General features: G+C 57.5%; 1 protein-coding gene and 1 long non-coding RNA gene across 3 annotated transcripts; one reads left to right on the top strand and one right to left on the bottom strand.

The window, feature by feature from the left end:
- Nucleotides 1-2055: 2055 nt before the first annotated feature.
- LOC113875816 lies at nt 2056-3071 on the top strand. Its single transcript, XR_003506346.1, has 2 exons — nt 2056-2600; nt 2679-3071. It is a non-coding gene; the product is annotated as an uncharacterized LOC113875816 (long non-coding RNA).
- Nucleotides 3072-6744: 3673 nt separating this feature from the next.
- Nucleotides 6745-14963, bottom strand: SNAI3 (snail family transcriptional repressor 3). Of its 2 annotated transcripts, XM_027513823.1 has the most exons (4): nt 14835-14963; nt 10923-11543; nt 9235-9459; nt 6745-8585 (listed from the first exon to the last, which is right to left on the bottom strand). In XM_027513823.1, the coding sequence occupies exons 1-3, from the start codon at nt 14908-14910 to the stop codon at nt 9281-9283; spliced, it is 876 nt and encodes a 291-aa protein (XP_027369624.1). In that variant the 5' UTR covers nt 14911-14963; the 3' UTR covers nt 6745-8585; nt 9235-9280. The 2 variants fall into 2 exon arrangements, with proteins under 2 accessions (XP_027369624.1, XP_027369623.1); XM_027513822.1 differs by having other exon boundaries at nt 6745-9459.
- Between the last annotated feature and the right edge of the window lie 34 nt (nt 14964-14997).

Below are 14997 nucleotides of genomic sequence, written 5' to 3'. Positions count from 1 at the left end.
AGCGTGTTGAAATGCTGATTCTGAGTCAGGAGGTCTGGAAGACTGCCTATGTAGCCAGTGTTCCGGGTGTTCAGGGCAGAAGCTTGCTGGTCGAGGGCCACACCATGAGTAACAAAGAGCCCAGGACACACAGGGGCTCTGCAGTCAGACCAACCCCGTGTGTACATAACTTTGCAAGCCACGGAGAAGTGTTTCCTACAGCAGAGCAATTCTCCCTCCAGGGACTTAATGGACAGGAGGTGACTTGAAAAGATGATGTGTAGAGTTTTCTTTATTGCCCTTTCATTTCAATTCAGTCCACCCTGGAGACGCTCAGCAGCGAGGTTTTTTTTGGAATCTGGGGGTGAAACATCACAGAGCGTGGCAGTGAGAGACAATAAGGGAAGGAGTCTTCTCTCCTGGGAGATGACCGTGGGGGCGGGGGCAATCTGACACTTACAGAAGAGGTGGCGGTGCAGAGGTGCAGGAGACTCCACCGTGCGGTAACTCGGGTGAGGCCCACAGCATGGGCTGCGGTGAGTATGTAAGAGGAGTCGGCAGTGGGAGCTGAGGTGGCCGGGGCACCAAGGAGTGACGCAGGCGGGGCGGTGTGCCAGCGAAAGGTGGGAGGGACGTTCTGGGGACGCAGGCAGAGGGGAGCGGACTGAACAGGAGCGCGCCATCCCTCCAGGAGGAAGTCCATCTCTTCCTCAGGCCGAGCTGGGAGCCAGCAGGCGGCCAAACCCTCCTGTGCACTGGTTGGGAGCACCTGTTCAGAGTGAGAAGGGCCCAGAGCCCCAGACTTCACCTCCCCCCCATCTCATTTTCTTGTCCTTTTCATTATCTCCTAAACTCCTCAGGACTTAGTATCTTGGCCTTGGGGATTAAGGCCTTGAACTTGGTGATCTCTAAAGACCCAGGACTTGTACTCTGTGCCCGCACAGCAAGCAGGTCTCCATGGGTCATGACAGAGACACGGAGGCATGACACTTAGAATATTTCCTGGCCACAAAATCTTTTGATTGTTTGGTACTTCTTTTTTTAACAGAATTTTTAAAAATTTCCATTGTAACCATTTTTAAGTGTACAGTTCAGATGCTTTAGGAGCATTCACGTTGTGGTATGGCCATCACTTCCGTCTGCTTCCAGAACTCCCTCACCTTCTCAAGCTGAGACTCTCTTCCCACTAAGCCCCTCCCTACCCCCACCCCTCCTTCCCCAGCCCCCTACAGCCACCATCTACTTGCTGTCTCTGTGACTGTGACTCCTTTAGGTCCCTGTATCAGTGGAATTGTACAGCACATGCCTTTTTGTTTCTGGTTTATGTCACTGAGCATCATGTCCTTGGGACACCCCCATGTGGTGTGTGTCACGATTTCCTCCCGTTTTATTGCTAAGGAATGTCCCTTTGTACGGATGGACCATGCTTTATTCATCCACCTGTTAACCACTGTGAATAATGCTGCTGTGTCTTCTGCTTTTTTCGGACACAACCATCCTCAGCTCATGGGCTGTCCAGAAGTAGGTGGGAAGAGCTGGGTTTGGTCTCTGGGCCATGGCTCACTGACCCTGCTTGCAAACATAATCATCCCCGATCACGTTCTGTGCTCAGCTTTGGGTCTTTCTGTGAGTCCCTGGGGACATTCCCATCCAGAGGAAAGGCTCTGGGTGGAGTGGCCCAGAGCCGAGGGCTGACCATGTCTACAGGCGGCCCCCGTTGTGCGCACCGTACCGCGGGCTGCTTCCTTGCGTCCCCTTTAGCCCCATGCCCGCTGTGAGCAGCCCACAGTCACCTGACTCAGAATCTTTTCAAGCTCTTCTATGGACCCATCACCCTTTTTAATTACAAAGTGTTCCTGTGAATTACGACTTCCCTGTAGCTCAGACGCTAAAGAATCTGCCTGCAATGCAGGAAACCAGGGTTGGATCCCTGGATCAGGAAAATCCTCTGGAGAAGAGAATGGCAATCCACTCCAGTGTTCTTGCCTGGAGAATTCCATGGACAGAGAAGCCTAGTGGGCTACAGTTCATGGGGCTGAAAAGAGTCAGATACGACTGAGTGACTAACACACACGCACATACACACACACACGCACACACGGACCCATCACTCCGACCTCCCTCTCCTCTTTTTCCTCTGCCTCTCTGTCTTGTTTCCCAAACTCTGGTCAGCTCTGAGTGGCTTCCTTCCGGCCTGCTTCCATCTGCAAGCCCTTCCTCCTCCCTCAGCCAGGCATGAGGGTCCCTGCCCACATGGCTTCCAGAGCTCCCCTCCCTGCACATCCTCCCAGCCCCTTAAGACCATCTCACCCCACGCCGTGGCCCCGGGTTAAAAACAGTATCTGCCGTTCTGATCTAGTGTGTTATTTCTGATTTCCAAGTAAAAGGAAATTCAAAATTGCTTACTGAAGAGCAGTGTGGTTTAGGAGCCAGGACCCTGGAGCTGGAAATCCCAGTTCTGCCACAGGCCTGCTGTGTGACTCTGGGAAAGCTGCTTCAGGCTCTCTGTGCCAGCACCCTCCCTTATAGGGGATAAAAACACGAGAGAGGTCATGTCAGTGCCGCGCCACGTGCATCTGCAGTAACTGCTGGTCACTCTTCGTCCCCAAAGGAGCTCTCAGGTAAGTCCAGTCGCTCTTCAGAAAAACTGTTAATTTGGTTAAATCAGGAGTAAGTTACACGGAGTCCGTCACTTCCAGCTCCCCCAAGCAAGAGCTCCAGACATGGCATCACGTACTGTATGCACGAGGTGGGGACGCCTGGCCAGCCGGGACCTGCAGCTGGCATCTGCCCACACTCCTGCCTTCCCGCCAGAGCCACCGACTGTGGAAACTATTCCCCTCATCCAGGAACACGTGCACCCAGCTCACCTGCTTTCAGACGCCCGCACGTGTGCTCCAGCACCCCAGCCACCCCTGTAAATAGATCTGGGGCTTGATTCCTGTGGCCTGGATAAACCAGGAGACTGCTTTGCAGGCCTCCTGGGGCTGATGATGGTATTTCATTTGTGCTAAAGAGAGCAGACCCCTCTCCAAGGCTGGGAAAAGCCCTGATATCTGGATTAAAAGGGGAGGAAAGTCTGGTTACGTCGAGATCGCCTTGTTCCGTTTATTCCCTCCTTCTCTTGATGGTTTTCAGGTGTCTGTCCAGGATCTGGTGGAGGTCAGGCATGGATATGCAGGCTGCCACTGCGCGGCAGAGGTCATGGGGGAGAGTGGCTTCATATGTGCTGCTGAGGATGTCAGGCTTGAACTCAAGGCTGCAGGACAGATAGACAGCCCATCTGAGGCTGCAGGACAGATAGACAGCCCATCTGAGGTTGGAGCAGCGCTGGGTGAGTGGGTGGTGGAGCTGCACCGGCGTGCAGGGTGGAACATGGATGCAAGATGGACCTGGGGGCCAGGAAGATTCTTCCGCTGTCAGCCTGAGAAATTACGAGAATGTGGACTGTGGTGCAGGCTATGAGGGTTGAGGTGAAGATGCTGGTCTGAGAAAGGCTTGGGAGGTGGAATTGGGTGACTGTGGGGTCAGGAAGGTGAATACAGGGGTGAGGAAGTCACATGGCCTCAGAGTTGTTCCCAGAGTCAGTGAATAAAGCAGAAAGCATCTAGGCAGAGTCACCCCCACGTGACCAGCCAGTGTCTCCCCTGGAGCGATGGGCCCACCGCCCAGCTCCTCCTGGGGCTGCCCACCTGCTGCTCCAGCCCCAAGAGCTCACGTTCACATGTCAGGGTCACACAAGGGACAGGGATTGCCACGCTGTGCATCTCAGGGACCCTCACACCCTCACAGACGATTGAGGACCCCAAAGAGTGAATGTGTGTGTGGGGGGACTCCTATTTATTTTTACCTGCTTCAGAAGTTAAAGGTGCTAAGTTTCTTAAAGATTTTGTTTATTTATTAAAAAAATCACAATAAACTCATCACACCTTAACATTTTGTGAACAATAGCTATTTTCTGAGACAAAGCTGTAATGAGAAGAGTGGCAGTGTTTGGCGTTTCTGCACATCTCCGCCTTTGGCCCCATGAACATCCTCCTTGTAACACTCTGCCTGATGGGTGGGCTGTACTGTAACCGCTTTTAGACAACACTGCTCTGGTTGGAAAGGACGAGATCTCCTCCAGGTGCACTCTGATCCTGGCACTGGGCAGTGAGCTTCCTGTGCGCTGCTCGTCTGTCTGCTGCTTTGTCTTTGGTGCAGGCAGGGCTTTGTGGCATCTACATTGGTCATTTGGAAAATACTGCTTCACTGACTAAGCAGAGCTTCCAAATGCCGACGAGTTTCATTTTATAGTATCAAAAACTCTCATCCGAAAAGTCCTTAAACTTGGGAAACTGCCAAGCTTCTAGGGAAGACAGACGTTTCCAAAATTGCCATTTTTTTCTTGAAAGCACAAATGCTTGTCACTGGCAAGTGTAGTTCTTCACTCAGAAGCTCAGAGGGACCAGGACTCAGGGACTGAAGATGTCCTGAAGCTGATGTGCTTTGTGTGGGTAGGTGGTGGTGAACTGTGGTGCCCTGGTGTGTGTGGAGCCTCTGGCAGTGCGGCCCCCCAGCTTCTGCACTGTCCATGGGTGTGGTGGCCGTAACCAGCCCCCCCCAGCGCAGCCCCTGGTCTGCTGACCACCTGAAGAACTGCTGGTGTAGGAGTGTGGGTTAAGTTCTGCAAGAGAAGGAGGTAGATGACCCCTGAGGTGACCAGAGCTGAGCGGCTAGCTGGCCGTGCCTCCCCAATGCCAGCGGGGTCACCTGACTGTCCTCAGTCTCGGGCTCTTTCTGACTGGTCCCAAGCCGCTACATCTCAGAGGCTGCCCTGCAGCGCTCACAGAAGAGCCCCTGGGCTCTATGACCCGCCTTCCTGCAGCCTCCCATTTCTGAAGCACAGGTGTGACTGTGTCCTGGGCCCCAGACCTGTTCCCAAGGGGAGGACAGGTGGCAGGTGTTTGAGCTGCAAGCAAGAACTGAAGTGATTCTGCATCTTCCTGAGCACTAGTTGCAGGCCATCCTTATGGGGGACAAAAGAGCAGCCCTGAGGGGCGGAGGCGTGGGAGGGGTCATCCTGGGGAGAGCGGGCTGTGAAACCCAGTCGGAGGCTCTGACTGACCCACGGGAGGACCGTCATCTGTTCTACATGATACCCAAGGATGGACCCTGGTGGGAGCCCCCTCCACTCTTGCCCTCTGCCCTCCTGTCCTCCAGCTCTGCCCAGTGCTCTGCGGGCACCTGGGGATGGATGCTTGGGCAGCTGCCAGACCACCTCTCCAGCAGCTCAATGGGCCAGGCGGAGGCAGCTGGGAGGAGAGGTACACTGGAGCTGGAACTTGGTGGTCAAGAATGGACAGAGCATCCGGGAGAGGTTAAGGGTGGAGGGTCTCCCTAGAATGAGCAGTTGTGTTGTGTTTTTGGCGTCTCCTGTCTCCTTGGCTGCCATGTCCCCCTGGCCCCTCTTGAGTTCTGCAGCAGAAGCTCACCTACTTTCTCGCAGACACCGAGGCGTCGCAGTAGAGTGAAGCTCAGCAGAGCCACGAGGCTGGAGCCAGCATGCCTCACTGCTCACCTGGCAAGGACTCTGTGTTTGCCGGCAGAGGCCTGCAGACCCCCGACTTGTAGAGGGGGTGCTGCCCGCCGCGCCCAGGTCCCAGCCTCTCCCTAGCACCTCTCGGTTTTGGCTGCCATGGTGCTCTCCCTGGAATGCTCCACCATCTGCAAGGTGATGGAGGCTGGAAACTTTTGTTCCACTGAACTTTGCCAGGGAGCTATACTTAGCCACCAAGTGGAGGCCAGGAGTGGGCTCTCTGAGTATAGATAGTAACCAGTGGGCTATTTTCAAACTTCCAGAGAACCCCCGGAATATTCTGGGCCAACCCGATATTTATGGAAGCCTCTGGGCTCCCTAGTGCGTCTACAGATTCAGGAGAGAGGTCTCAACAGGGAGTGGGGGGCAGCTGGGCCCCCAGGAGGCCGGGCATCCCTCCCACACCTGTCCTGGGATCTGAGCCATAAGCCGGGCGCGAGCGTCCCAGTCAGAAGGCGGCCCCAGGGGTTTTTTGTCTGCCGCCCCTCACGCGCCTCCCGGGAGCACTTTTCATATGGTGCAGATGCCGCCCCCACCCCAATTCTCTTGTCCAGAATCCTGCGGATTTCTTAGGCTCCTGCTTTTGCCCAGACTTAGCCCACTGCCTCCGAAACACCTGCTTCCTATTCCTCAGGTCCTGGGGCTCCTGTCCCCCAACCCAGTCTCTTGCCCTGGAGAGAGGCACTGACAGTATGCGTGGAGCAGTGTGATCAAAAGGCCTTCCGACGGGAGAAAAGAGAAAGTGTGACACATAAAAATCTGGGTAGAGAAAAGAAAGCCTGTAGTTGCAGGGCAGGAGACCCAGATAGCAGTGCCATACCTCACGTGGGGTCAAATGTGAGTGAGGGTTGGACCCCTTCTTGATCCCCACCCGTGGGTGTTGGGAGTGGGCTCCAGAAACCCGAACACTAAGCGAGTGTCCTGGGTCAGTGCTGCTGCTGACTAGGCAGAACCACGAGGAACAGAGAGGTGGGAAGCTGTGAGGCCTGAGTGGCCAGCGGGGACGTGGCCCCATGGCAGGGACGCGGTGTGCTGACTGCGGCCACCCTGCTCGGAGGGGAATGTCTCCCCCATTCATTCCACGTTGGCTCCCTGGCAGGTGCCCGGGCCTGTCTTCACCCTGCCTGCCAACCCACCCTCCGCCAGCCCAGATATAAATATAAGAGCATTTTCCATGGGCCAGCACAGAAGGGCAAACATGGGACTTTATTTTAGGCTTGTGAAATTCCCTTCCTCCATCCCCAACAGGTGCATCGGCTTCATTTAGATATTGGTGCTCAGAAATAGAACACAATTTACAATATAGCTTCCTTCAGGCATCTGGATGCCATTTTAAAAAAGCCGTCCAGCGCGGTGGTCGGACACAAACACAAGTGCAGTTGGAGCTCAGCCTTTGCCAGGAACCAGCAGAGGCTCCCGAGCCCTGGGTGCCCACCCCACCCAGCAGCGGCCTGGGCACTTCAGGAGACGGTGCGGGGTGGGGGTGGGGTGTCCCTGTAGGCCAGAGGCCCCTTCTTACCCGCAGTGGGGCCCTGACCAGGACAGTGGAGAGGAGGTGGGGTCAGGCACCAGCAAACTCCAGAGGGGGCTGTGGGGGTGGGCTCATGCTGCCTTTGGCGAGGTGTTTCTTGTGAGATGGCTGCCGCCTCGACCCTTCGTGCCTGAGGGGAACAGGGACCCACCCGACATCTCTGGGCAAATGTATGTTGTCGTCAGCTGTTACAGGGTGAACAGTGCCCCCATTCATATACTGAGGTCCTGACCCCAAGGAACCTCCGAATGTGGCCTCATTTGGAAACCGGGTCTTTGCGGATGTTGTCAAGAGGAGGTCATCAGGGTGGGTCCTCGCCCAGTCTGACGGGTGTCCTTATAAAAAGGGGAGATCTGGACACAGAGACAGACACACACGCGGGGAGATGGAGGCAGAGATGGGGGTGATGCTTCCATGAGCCACAGAATGTCAGAGGAGCCAGCAAAACAGGAGCTAAGAGAGGCCTGGGGCCCCAGAAGGGACCAGCCTGGCGGGCACCTCAGCCTCAGACTTCCGGCCTCCAGGCTTGTGGGGGAGTCATTCTCTGTGGTCTGAGGGCCCCGCTCTGTGGGTTTGTAACGGCCACCCCAGCAAAGGGCACATTTCCTTCAAGGGAAACGTCCGGTTCCTGCCATCTGTCCTCGAGAGAGGCTGACTCCTGTGAGGGGGGCAGCGGGCCTGGGAACGCGAGTGTGGCTTCCTCCTCAGGGTCTGTGTTGTCAGCAGATGCAGTCTGGTTCAGGCTGGATCAGGGGCTCTCCTGGGTGGTTTCATCAGGGTCACCCTCGGTCCAAAGAAGCCCAAGGTCCAGTTTCCTCTGGCATGTCCCCGGGTCCCTTCTGACGGCCGGATCAAACCAGCCACCTGGGGCCTGTTGGCCCCCTGATGTGTCCCTCAGGGTCTGTGTGTGCAGAGCCGGGGACGGTGTGGTCCTGTCACACAGGACACAGGAAGGGGGTCAGCAGGTCCAGTGGCTCAAGGCTGAGAGCGGGGGCCTCTGCCACTTGCCATGTGACTTCACCCTGGAAGCGGGACCGAGGTGCCTAACTCTGTCCCTTGGCCAGGACCAGCCCTCCTGCAGAGTGGAACAGGCGTCCCCTCCTGGTGTCAAGGACTCAACCCATCTCTGCCAGACTCAGGCTTCCTTCCTGGTTCCTGAACGCCACCCCACAGGGTCCAGTGCAGACGACTCAGACACGCTGCCAAGAAGCCGGGCCAGCCCAGCAGGTGACTGCCCATAACAAGGAAATGGGGTCTCAGCGTCTGAGTTAGCTTGGAAAGCTGTGTTCTGGGTGGGATCAAAGATGGGCTGTTCGCTGGTTTGAGGGTGCTGCAGCCTCAGGAGGGCGCTGCAGCCTCAGGAGGGCGCGTGCAGGAAGGAGGCTGGACGCTGAGTGATGGGCTTGGGCCGCGGGCAGGGGGCACTGTAGTGAAGCTGTGTCCGTGGTGGTCAGTACAGATGCTGCAGGCACAGCATGGACTGTCCTCTGAGTTAGGCTTTGAGGAGATAAACGCCCATCACAGACAGCCGGCCTCGGGTGCTCTCTCACACCCTCACCCCATCCCTCGTCTGCGTTGAACTGTCCCCACGTCCTTCCAAGGGAAGGTGCCCTGCTCACCTGGGGCTGCCAGCCCAGAAGGACCGCACAGCTCAAGGCCCTTGACCCTCGGTTTCCCCTACTCTGGCCAGAAGCCCGGATCATCCAGGTGCCCTGCAGCTGCAGCAGCCTGTCAGAGCTCAGCCTCTTCCGTGGACCTGGGGGACTGGGCGAGCCTCAGAGGCCAGCGCATCGGGAGTGCAGGCTCTTTATCACCCTGAATCCACCCGCCTCGGGGCCTCCTGCTGCTCCCTCCTCAGGACAGCCTAGTGAGGAGGCAGGGGGATGTGTGTCGTGAGTGTGCGCCTGTGCACACGTGACATGAAACAGCTTGGCCCACCCCCAGGCAGGTGGAGGTGAGCCTCGAGGTAGCTCTGCCCGCGGGTGGCCCCCAGGGATGTGCTTGGCCCAGGTCAATCTGTCAGTCAGGAGCGGAGGGCACCCAGGGTAGCCCCGGCTTTGTCAGCCTCGCTCAGGGGTTGCCTGTGTCGGCTGAGCACGGAGGTTCTAGTCAGGATGAGCGTCTTCCCTGGAGAGAAGCCCCTCACCTGGGCAGGGGAGGGCGCCGGGCTCCTCAAGGACACCCCTCCCCTCTCAGGGGGCGCAGCAGCCAGCCTCCTCATGCCGCGCCAGGAGCGCCATGCGGGAGAAGGTCTTGGCGCAGCGCTTACACCGATACTTCTTTGTGTCCGAGTGTGTCTGTAGGTGGGCCCGCAGGTTGGAACGGTCAGCGAAGGCCCTGCTGCAGTGAGGGCAGGTGTAGGGCTTCTCACCTAGGGGAGCAGAGGGGACACCGGTGAGGGACCCACTTGCAGCAGTCAGAACACTGAGGGGGAAGCCCCCGCCTTGTGAGTGAATAACTGCCCCATCCAGAGGCTCGCTCAGCCCCCCAACAGGGACTCCAACGCCTTCCTCCCCATCGCCCCCTCCCTCCGGATAACTGATGGGGGGGTCCTCTCCACGCCTGCCCTCAGCCGAGGGGTCACGTGCCCAGTAACCTGGGCAAGACCTCAGCAGCTAAAACACAGACTTTGGTGAGATGGCTCTTCTGCTGGAGCTCCCCAGGGCCCCTGCCACCAGCCCTGGGCAGGAGAGGCGCTGCGAGCCTTCTGGCAGCTGTGCCCACCCCCACCTCCCCCCAAGCCTTGAGAGTGGCCATGCGCGGGCAGCATACAGGCCCTGGAGTGCACCCGTGTCCTCCAGGCCGCCTCCAGTCAGGGCAAGCGGGGATTTGGACAGAGTCCTTCTGCTGGGACCTTCTGTTAGGCCGACCCAACAGGTGTAAAAGGAAGGTCAGTGAGAGTCCTCTGTTCAGCTCTGCCTGTGTGGAGAGTCCTGCAGGGCCCTGAGCATCACGTTCCCGCTGCCCAGCCCTTGTGTTCCCAGAACAGGGCGCTGACCCCTGACGGTGTGATCGGGCGCCCGGAGGGGGACATCCTCAGTGAGTGGTCAGGGAAAACCGGATGGATTTCCAGCCTGAAGAAAGGCTCCTATGAAACCCTCCTTCCCGTCCCTCATTCAGTACGACTCACAGGGCTGTGACCGAGGTGTAAGGGAGGGTCCAGTTATGGAAAGTGTGTGTTGTAAGGCCCGGAGCTGCCTCTCCGTGCCTGTCTCTCAATCACCAAGTGCTTCACAAAGCCCAGGACTCGAGATGAAGAGTCCCCGAGGGCAGGGCAAGGCTGGGCCCTTGCAGTCTTTCTGGGCTGTTTAGTTTACCACTAAGACGCGGCTCCCTGCCCCACATTCCCCTCCCATCTGCCCCTCTTCTGCAGCACTTGGCACTCCGCGGCCACCCTCTCACCCAACGATGGGTTTGCTCCAGAGTAACTCCCAGCCCCCGTCTCTGTCCCTCAGACAGACTGTGCGATCCCCTGGGGTCCTCCTGCCCAAGCCAGGCCCTTCTGGCTCCTCTCCTTTCCTTCTCCTCCAGAATCTGGAAAGGCCACGGAATGTGAGAAGTCAGCCCCTGCAGACGCCCTGTGCATCCCACCAGGTGTATGAGTTGATACTGGAGACAGGAATGTCCCCAAAAGGATGCCTGTGTGTCCTAAACCCGGGTACCTGTGAGCCTGGGGGTGTGGGCCTTTGAGCCGCAGCCTCAGGACACCAGGAAGTAGAAGCAGTGTGTGCATTTGTCCTCTTGCTTATGAAACCACCCCTCTCCCTGCACCTCCCGCTTTGAGAGCCAGGCCTCACCCCGCCCCCAGCTAGCTCCTGGGGGGCCCGCGTCTACCTGTGTGGGTCCGGAGGTGGCCCTGGAGCAGCCAGGGCCTGGAGAAGGCCTTGCCGCAGATGGCGCAGAGGCAGGGCAGCGTGTGCGTGCGGATGTGCATCTTGAGGGCGCCCAGGCTGCCGTACTCCTTGTCACAGAACTTGCAGGTGAAGCAGCGCTGGGCCTGCAGGTGGCAGTGCAGCTGCTGATGCCCGGCCAGGGCGGCCGGCGCGTGGAAGGGCCTGTGGCAGGGGAAGCCCCCCGGGCTGCAGGGGGCCCGCTCGGCCCCCGGCAGGCAGCAGCCCGGAGCCTGGGCCCCATCTGCGTTCAGGATCGAGGGCCAGCGCGTGGGCAGAGCCAGCAGCGGGGGCAGGTTGAGGTGGTTCACGCTGTCTCTGAGAGGTGCGCTGGGGGCCCGGCCAGCCCGGGGGTCCTCCAGGCTGACTTCCAGGGGGCCTGGCCCCAAGGCCCTGCCAGCTTCCTCATTACCCAGGAATGTGGGGAGGGGCAGGGAGACGTGGGCAACGACGGAGGTGAAGTCCCAGGGCTGGGGAGGGTCGCCAGATGTGGACGGGGCTGCCTTGTCTGGGAGGACGAAAGGCACCACCAGCCCCCCACAGGCTGCACAGGCACCACTGGTATCTAGAAGCAGGGCAGGGAGACAGGGCACGGTGAAGTCTGAGTCCCAGTGCTGGGAGTGCTCCAACCCGCCTTCCTGGCCCAATCCCACAACCAGGCCTTCGGCAGCCCTGTGCAAAGGAGGTCCTCACCAGACAGAAGTGTGGGCCACTGGGTCAGAGCAGGAATCTCAGCTCCTCTTTAAAAACAAGGACAGAGAAACATCTCACAGGGTCCCAGAGCAGCCCTCAGGGGCCAAGGGAGACCCCCTGACCCCCTGGGCAGGACAGGCCCTGTCTCTGAGCCCCTGCCCCAGCTCAGGGCCAGCTCAGAGCTCCGTCCTGCGGGCTCCCACACAGCATTAATTCACAGCACTTGGCAGCAGGCCGATGTATGTAAAATAGCTAATTGGCCTCCAGTCACCTCCGACCCCGCTTGCCCATCACAACATGGGTGCACACAGCCTCCTGCAGATGCTCCCAGGTCAAAACAGGTTGTTCCAGCTGGTGTCTACTGCCTTCTGGGTTGGCCTTCCCTCAGGCTGTGGGCCAGCATGCCTCATGCTTGACCCAGGGGGCAGAAGCCCCCAGAGTAAACAAGTTAGGCAAGTTCAGTTCTGCACTTCCCCAAGATCAAATCTCCAAACAGCTCTCAATCTATTTCTTATTTCATGTGTCAAAATAAATCTCTGGCCCCATTTCTGTGTCCGCACTATTGCTCTGGGTTGAGAAAGACAGACCATAGAATGGGGAAAATATTTGCAAATCAGATATCTGATAAGGAATTAGAGTCAAGAATATATAGGGAAACTTTGCACTCAACAATGAAACAACAAATAATCCAATTTTTAAATGGGTAAAGAATCTGAATAGACATTTTTCCAAGGAAGACATACACACAGCCAATAAGCACCTGAAAAGATGCTCAGTGTCCTTAGCCTGCAGGGAGATGCAGGTTAAAGCCATAGTGAGGTGCCACATCATACCCATCTAGGATGGCTAGAATTAAAAATAGGCAATTAGATGTGTTGACGAGGATGCAGAGAAATGGATAAGTGAAGGAAGTTTTCCCTTTCTCCACCCTCTCCTGACTTCACTGTTTCCCACTGCAGTCTTCCCAGTGATAACATCAACACACCAGTTTCCTGTCCTTCCAGAAGTGGAGGCTGGACAGTGACTAGCTAAGGGATGAAGTCCAAGGAATTTCTGGAGACAGCACTGGGGTGCCCAGAGAGTCTAAGGGCCCTTGTATAGGAAGAGAGTCACCTTAAGTCTCTGAGGCTCAGCTACTACCCAGGCCCCAGGTGCCACCATGGAGCCAAACCCTATCTGGGGGCCGGTGTTGACCCCACTGGGAGGGCAGGGGAGAGGCAGCCATCTGCTGGGTGCTTGTGACTGCATGCTTCTGTTAATACTTTTCTTTTTAGTTAATTAATTACTTTGGCTGCGCTGGGTCTTAGTTGTGGCATGTGGGATCTAGTTCCCTGACCAGGGATTGAACCCAGGCCCCATGCATTGGGAGCACAGAGTCTTAGCCACTGGACCACAGAGGAGTACCTCTGCTAATACTTTAAATGTTTCCCCATACATCCTGGGTTAGCTAGATTGTTTTATTCATCCTGTAGCTCAGATTCCTGGGAGAATAGACTTTTAAATTCCCTTCTGGCTTCAGGGGTTTCCTGGGGAGGCCCAAAAGGGCACTTATTGAAAAGTGAAGAATGCTGCTGCTGCTAAGTCGCTTCAGTCGTGTCCGACTCCGCGCGACCCCATAGACGGCAGCCCACCAGGCTCCCCCGTCCCTGGGATTCTCCAGGCAAGAACACTGGAGTGGGTCGCCATTTCCTTCTCCAATGCATGAAAGTGAAAAGTGAAAGTGAAGTCGCTCAGTCGTGTCCGACTCTTAGCGACCCCATGGATGGCAGCCCACCAGGCTCCTCCGTCCATGGGATTTTCCAGGCAAGAGTACTGGAGTGGGGTGCCATTGCCTTCTCCAAAAGTGCAGAATGGGGGACCCCAAATCCAGCATCTCAGGTCTATGCTAGGGTAACTGCCTGACAGAAAGAGGGTCACCACAGCCATTTGGCCTCAGGAAGCTGGTGCTCAAGGCTGAGGGAGAGGGGTAGGGAGCAGAACACTGGTGGCCCCAAGGCTGCTCCCTGACCATCAGTCACTGGGCCTTGGGCGACTGTGGGGTCTGCACAGATGAGTGGGGTGCCTGTGACACTGGACTCTAGACAATGGTTTTTCAGCCTGTAAAGCCACGACCCATGTGAATTATGTGTCCTGTCATACATGTATATCCAAAAGAAAAGTTTCCTTTACCATCTGCATTGTATTCTGATGGTTTCTGTTCTTTTTTATTTTATAAAATTGCTGGTGGTGACTCAACTGGATTTCTAAATGTGAAGTTGAGAATCCCAGTCCTAGACTCTGCCCACTGGTGACAGCACCCGCTCCCCCAGCCTGGACTGTCTCCCTGCTGCCAGTCCTGAGTGGGCACCGACTCTGTGCTCTAGTCTCCACAATGTCCCTCCACCCCGCTCTGAGACAGCAGTACCCCAGAGGGTCTTCACCCCAAGAAGCTATGGAGCTGGGGGCAGCTCTGACCACTCCGGAGAGGCCTTTGCCCTGGCACCTCCACGTGTTCTGACCCTAAAGGGAGTGGAGATGAGTGCACAGGCCTGGTTGCTGGACGCCCGTTTCCCCACCTGGGTGAGGACTGTCCTCCCTTAGTCCAACCTACCCTGGGCAACCTTCTCTAGGGTGAAGGGAGGTGGGAAGGAAGGAGACCCCCAGAAGAGGTGAGGAGGCATTGGAGGGGGCCCAGCAAACTACTGGGCGAGCTGGGGCTTGGCACCAAGGGCCCCCTGGGTCACTCTTCCCATTCCCTCTGCTCACCACCGACGCCAGGATGCTCTGGGGGCCTTTGGAGAGCAGCCTGGGGTCACGTCGTCTCTCTCCGCAATATCTGTGGGGCTCTCTCAAATATCTTGTCCCAGGAAGATGGCCCTGGGGTCCTTTTTCTAGGATGAACATGCCAGGCCATAGCGAAGAGCCTCAGAGTGACTAGGGGCCTGGAAACTTATCTAAGTGGACAGAGAATCCTCACCCACTCTGCCTGACGCGAGGCCGAGGTCCCTGGAGTGCACAAGGCGCCCGCGGGACACCTTCCTACCTTCAGCTCCGTGGTCCCTCCTCCCACCTGGGACAGGTGTCCCGGCTCCCGGGGGGCGCGGGCGGGCGGGGACGAGGCGTCTCCCCTCTTGCCCCGCGGGAGTCGAGCTCTGGGCGGGGCAGGGAAGCGAGCAGCCCCTACCTCTCTGCGTCTCCAGCTGCCCGTAGTTGGGGACCCTGTGGCTGGAGTGCGTCTTCACGAGGAAGGAGCGCGGCATGGTGCCCTCGCGCGGGTGGCGCTCAGCGTCCGCCTGGGCCCGCGGGCTGCGCGTCCCGCAGGTGCCTGGAGGGTCAGGTTATTAGCA

This window comes from Bos indicus x Bos taurus, chromosome 18 (genome assembly GCF_003369695.1).
Source record: "Bos indicus x Bos taurus breed Angus x Brahman F1 hybrid chromosome 18, Bos_hybrid_MaternalHap_v2.0, whole genome shotgun sequence".
Lineage (NCBI taxonomy): Eukaryota > Metazoa > Chordata > Mammalia > Artiodactyla > Bovidae > Bos > Bos indicus x Bos taurus.
The sequence above is the reverse complement of the archived record's forward strand: the minus strand, read 5'-3'. Positions and strand labels throughout refer to the sequence as shown.

What these genes read in the sequence shown, in the direction of transcription:
- SNAI3 (XM_027513822.1), bottom strand. Translation starts at nt 14,910, where the DNA reads ATGCCGCGCTCCTTCCTCGTGAAGACGCACTCCAGCCACAGGGTCCCC. An exon ending in GCAGCTGGAGACGCAGAGAG is followed by an intron (nt 11,544 to 14,834) that starts GTAGGGGCTGCT and finishes CCCTGCTTCTAG; the next exon opens with ATACCAGTGGTGCCTGTGCA. An exon ending in CCACCTCCGGACCCACACAG is followed by an intron (nt 9,460 to 10,922) that starts GTAGACGCGGGC and finishes CTGCTCCCCTAG; the next exon opens with GTGAGAAGCCCTACACCTGC.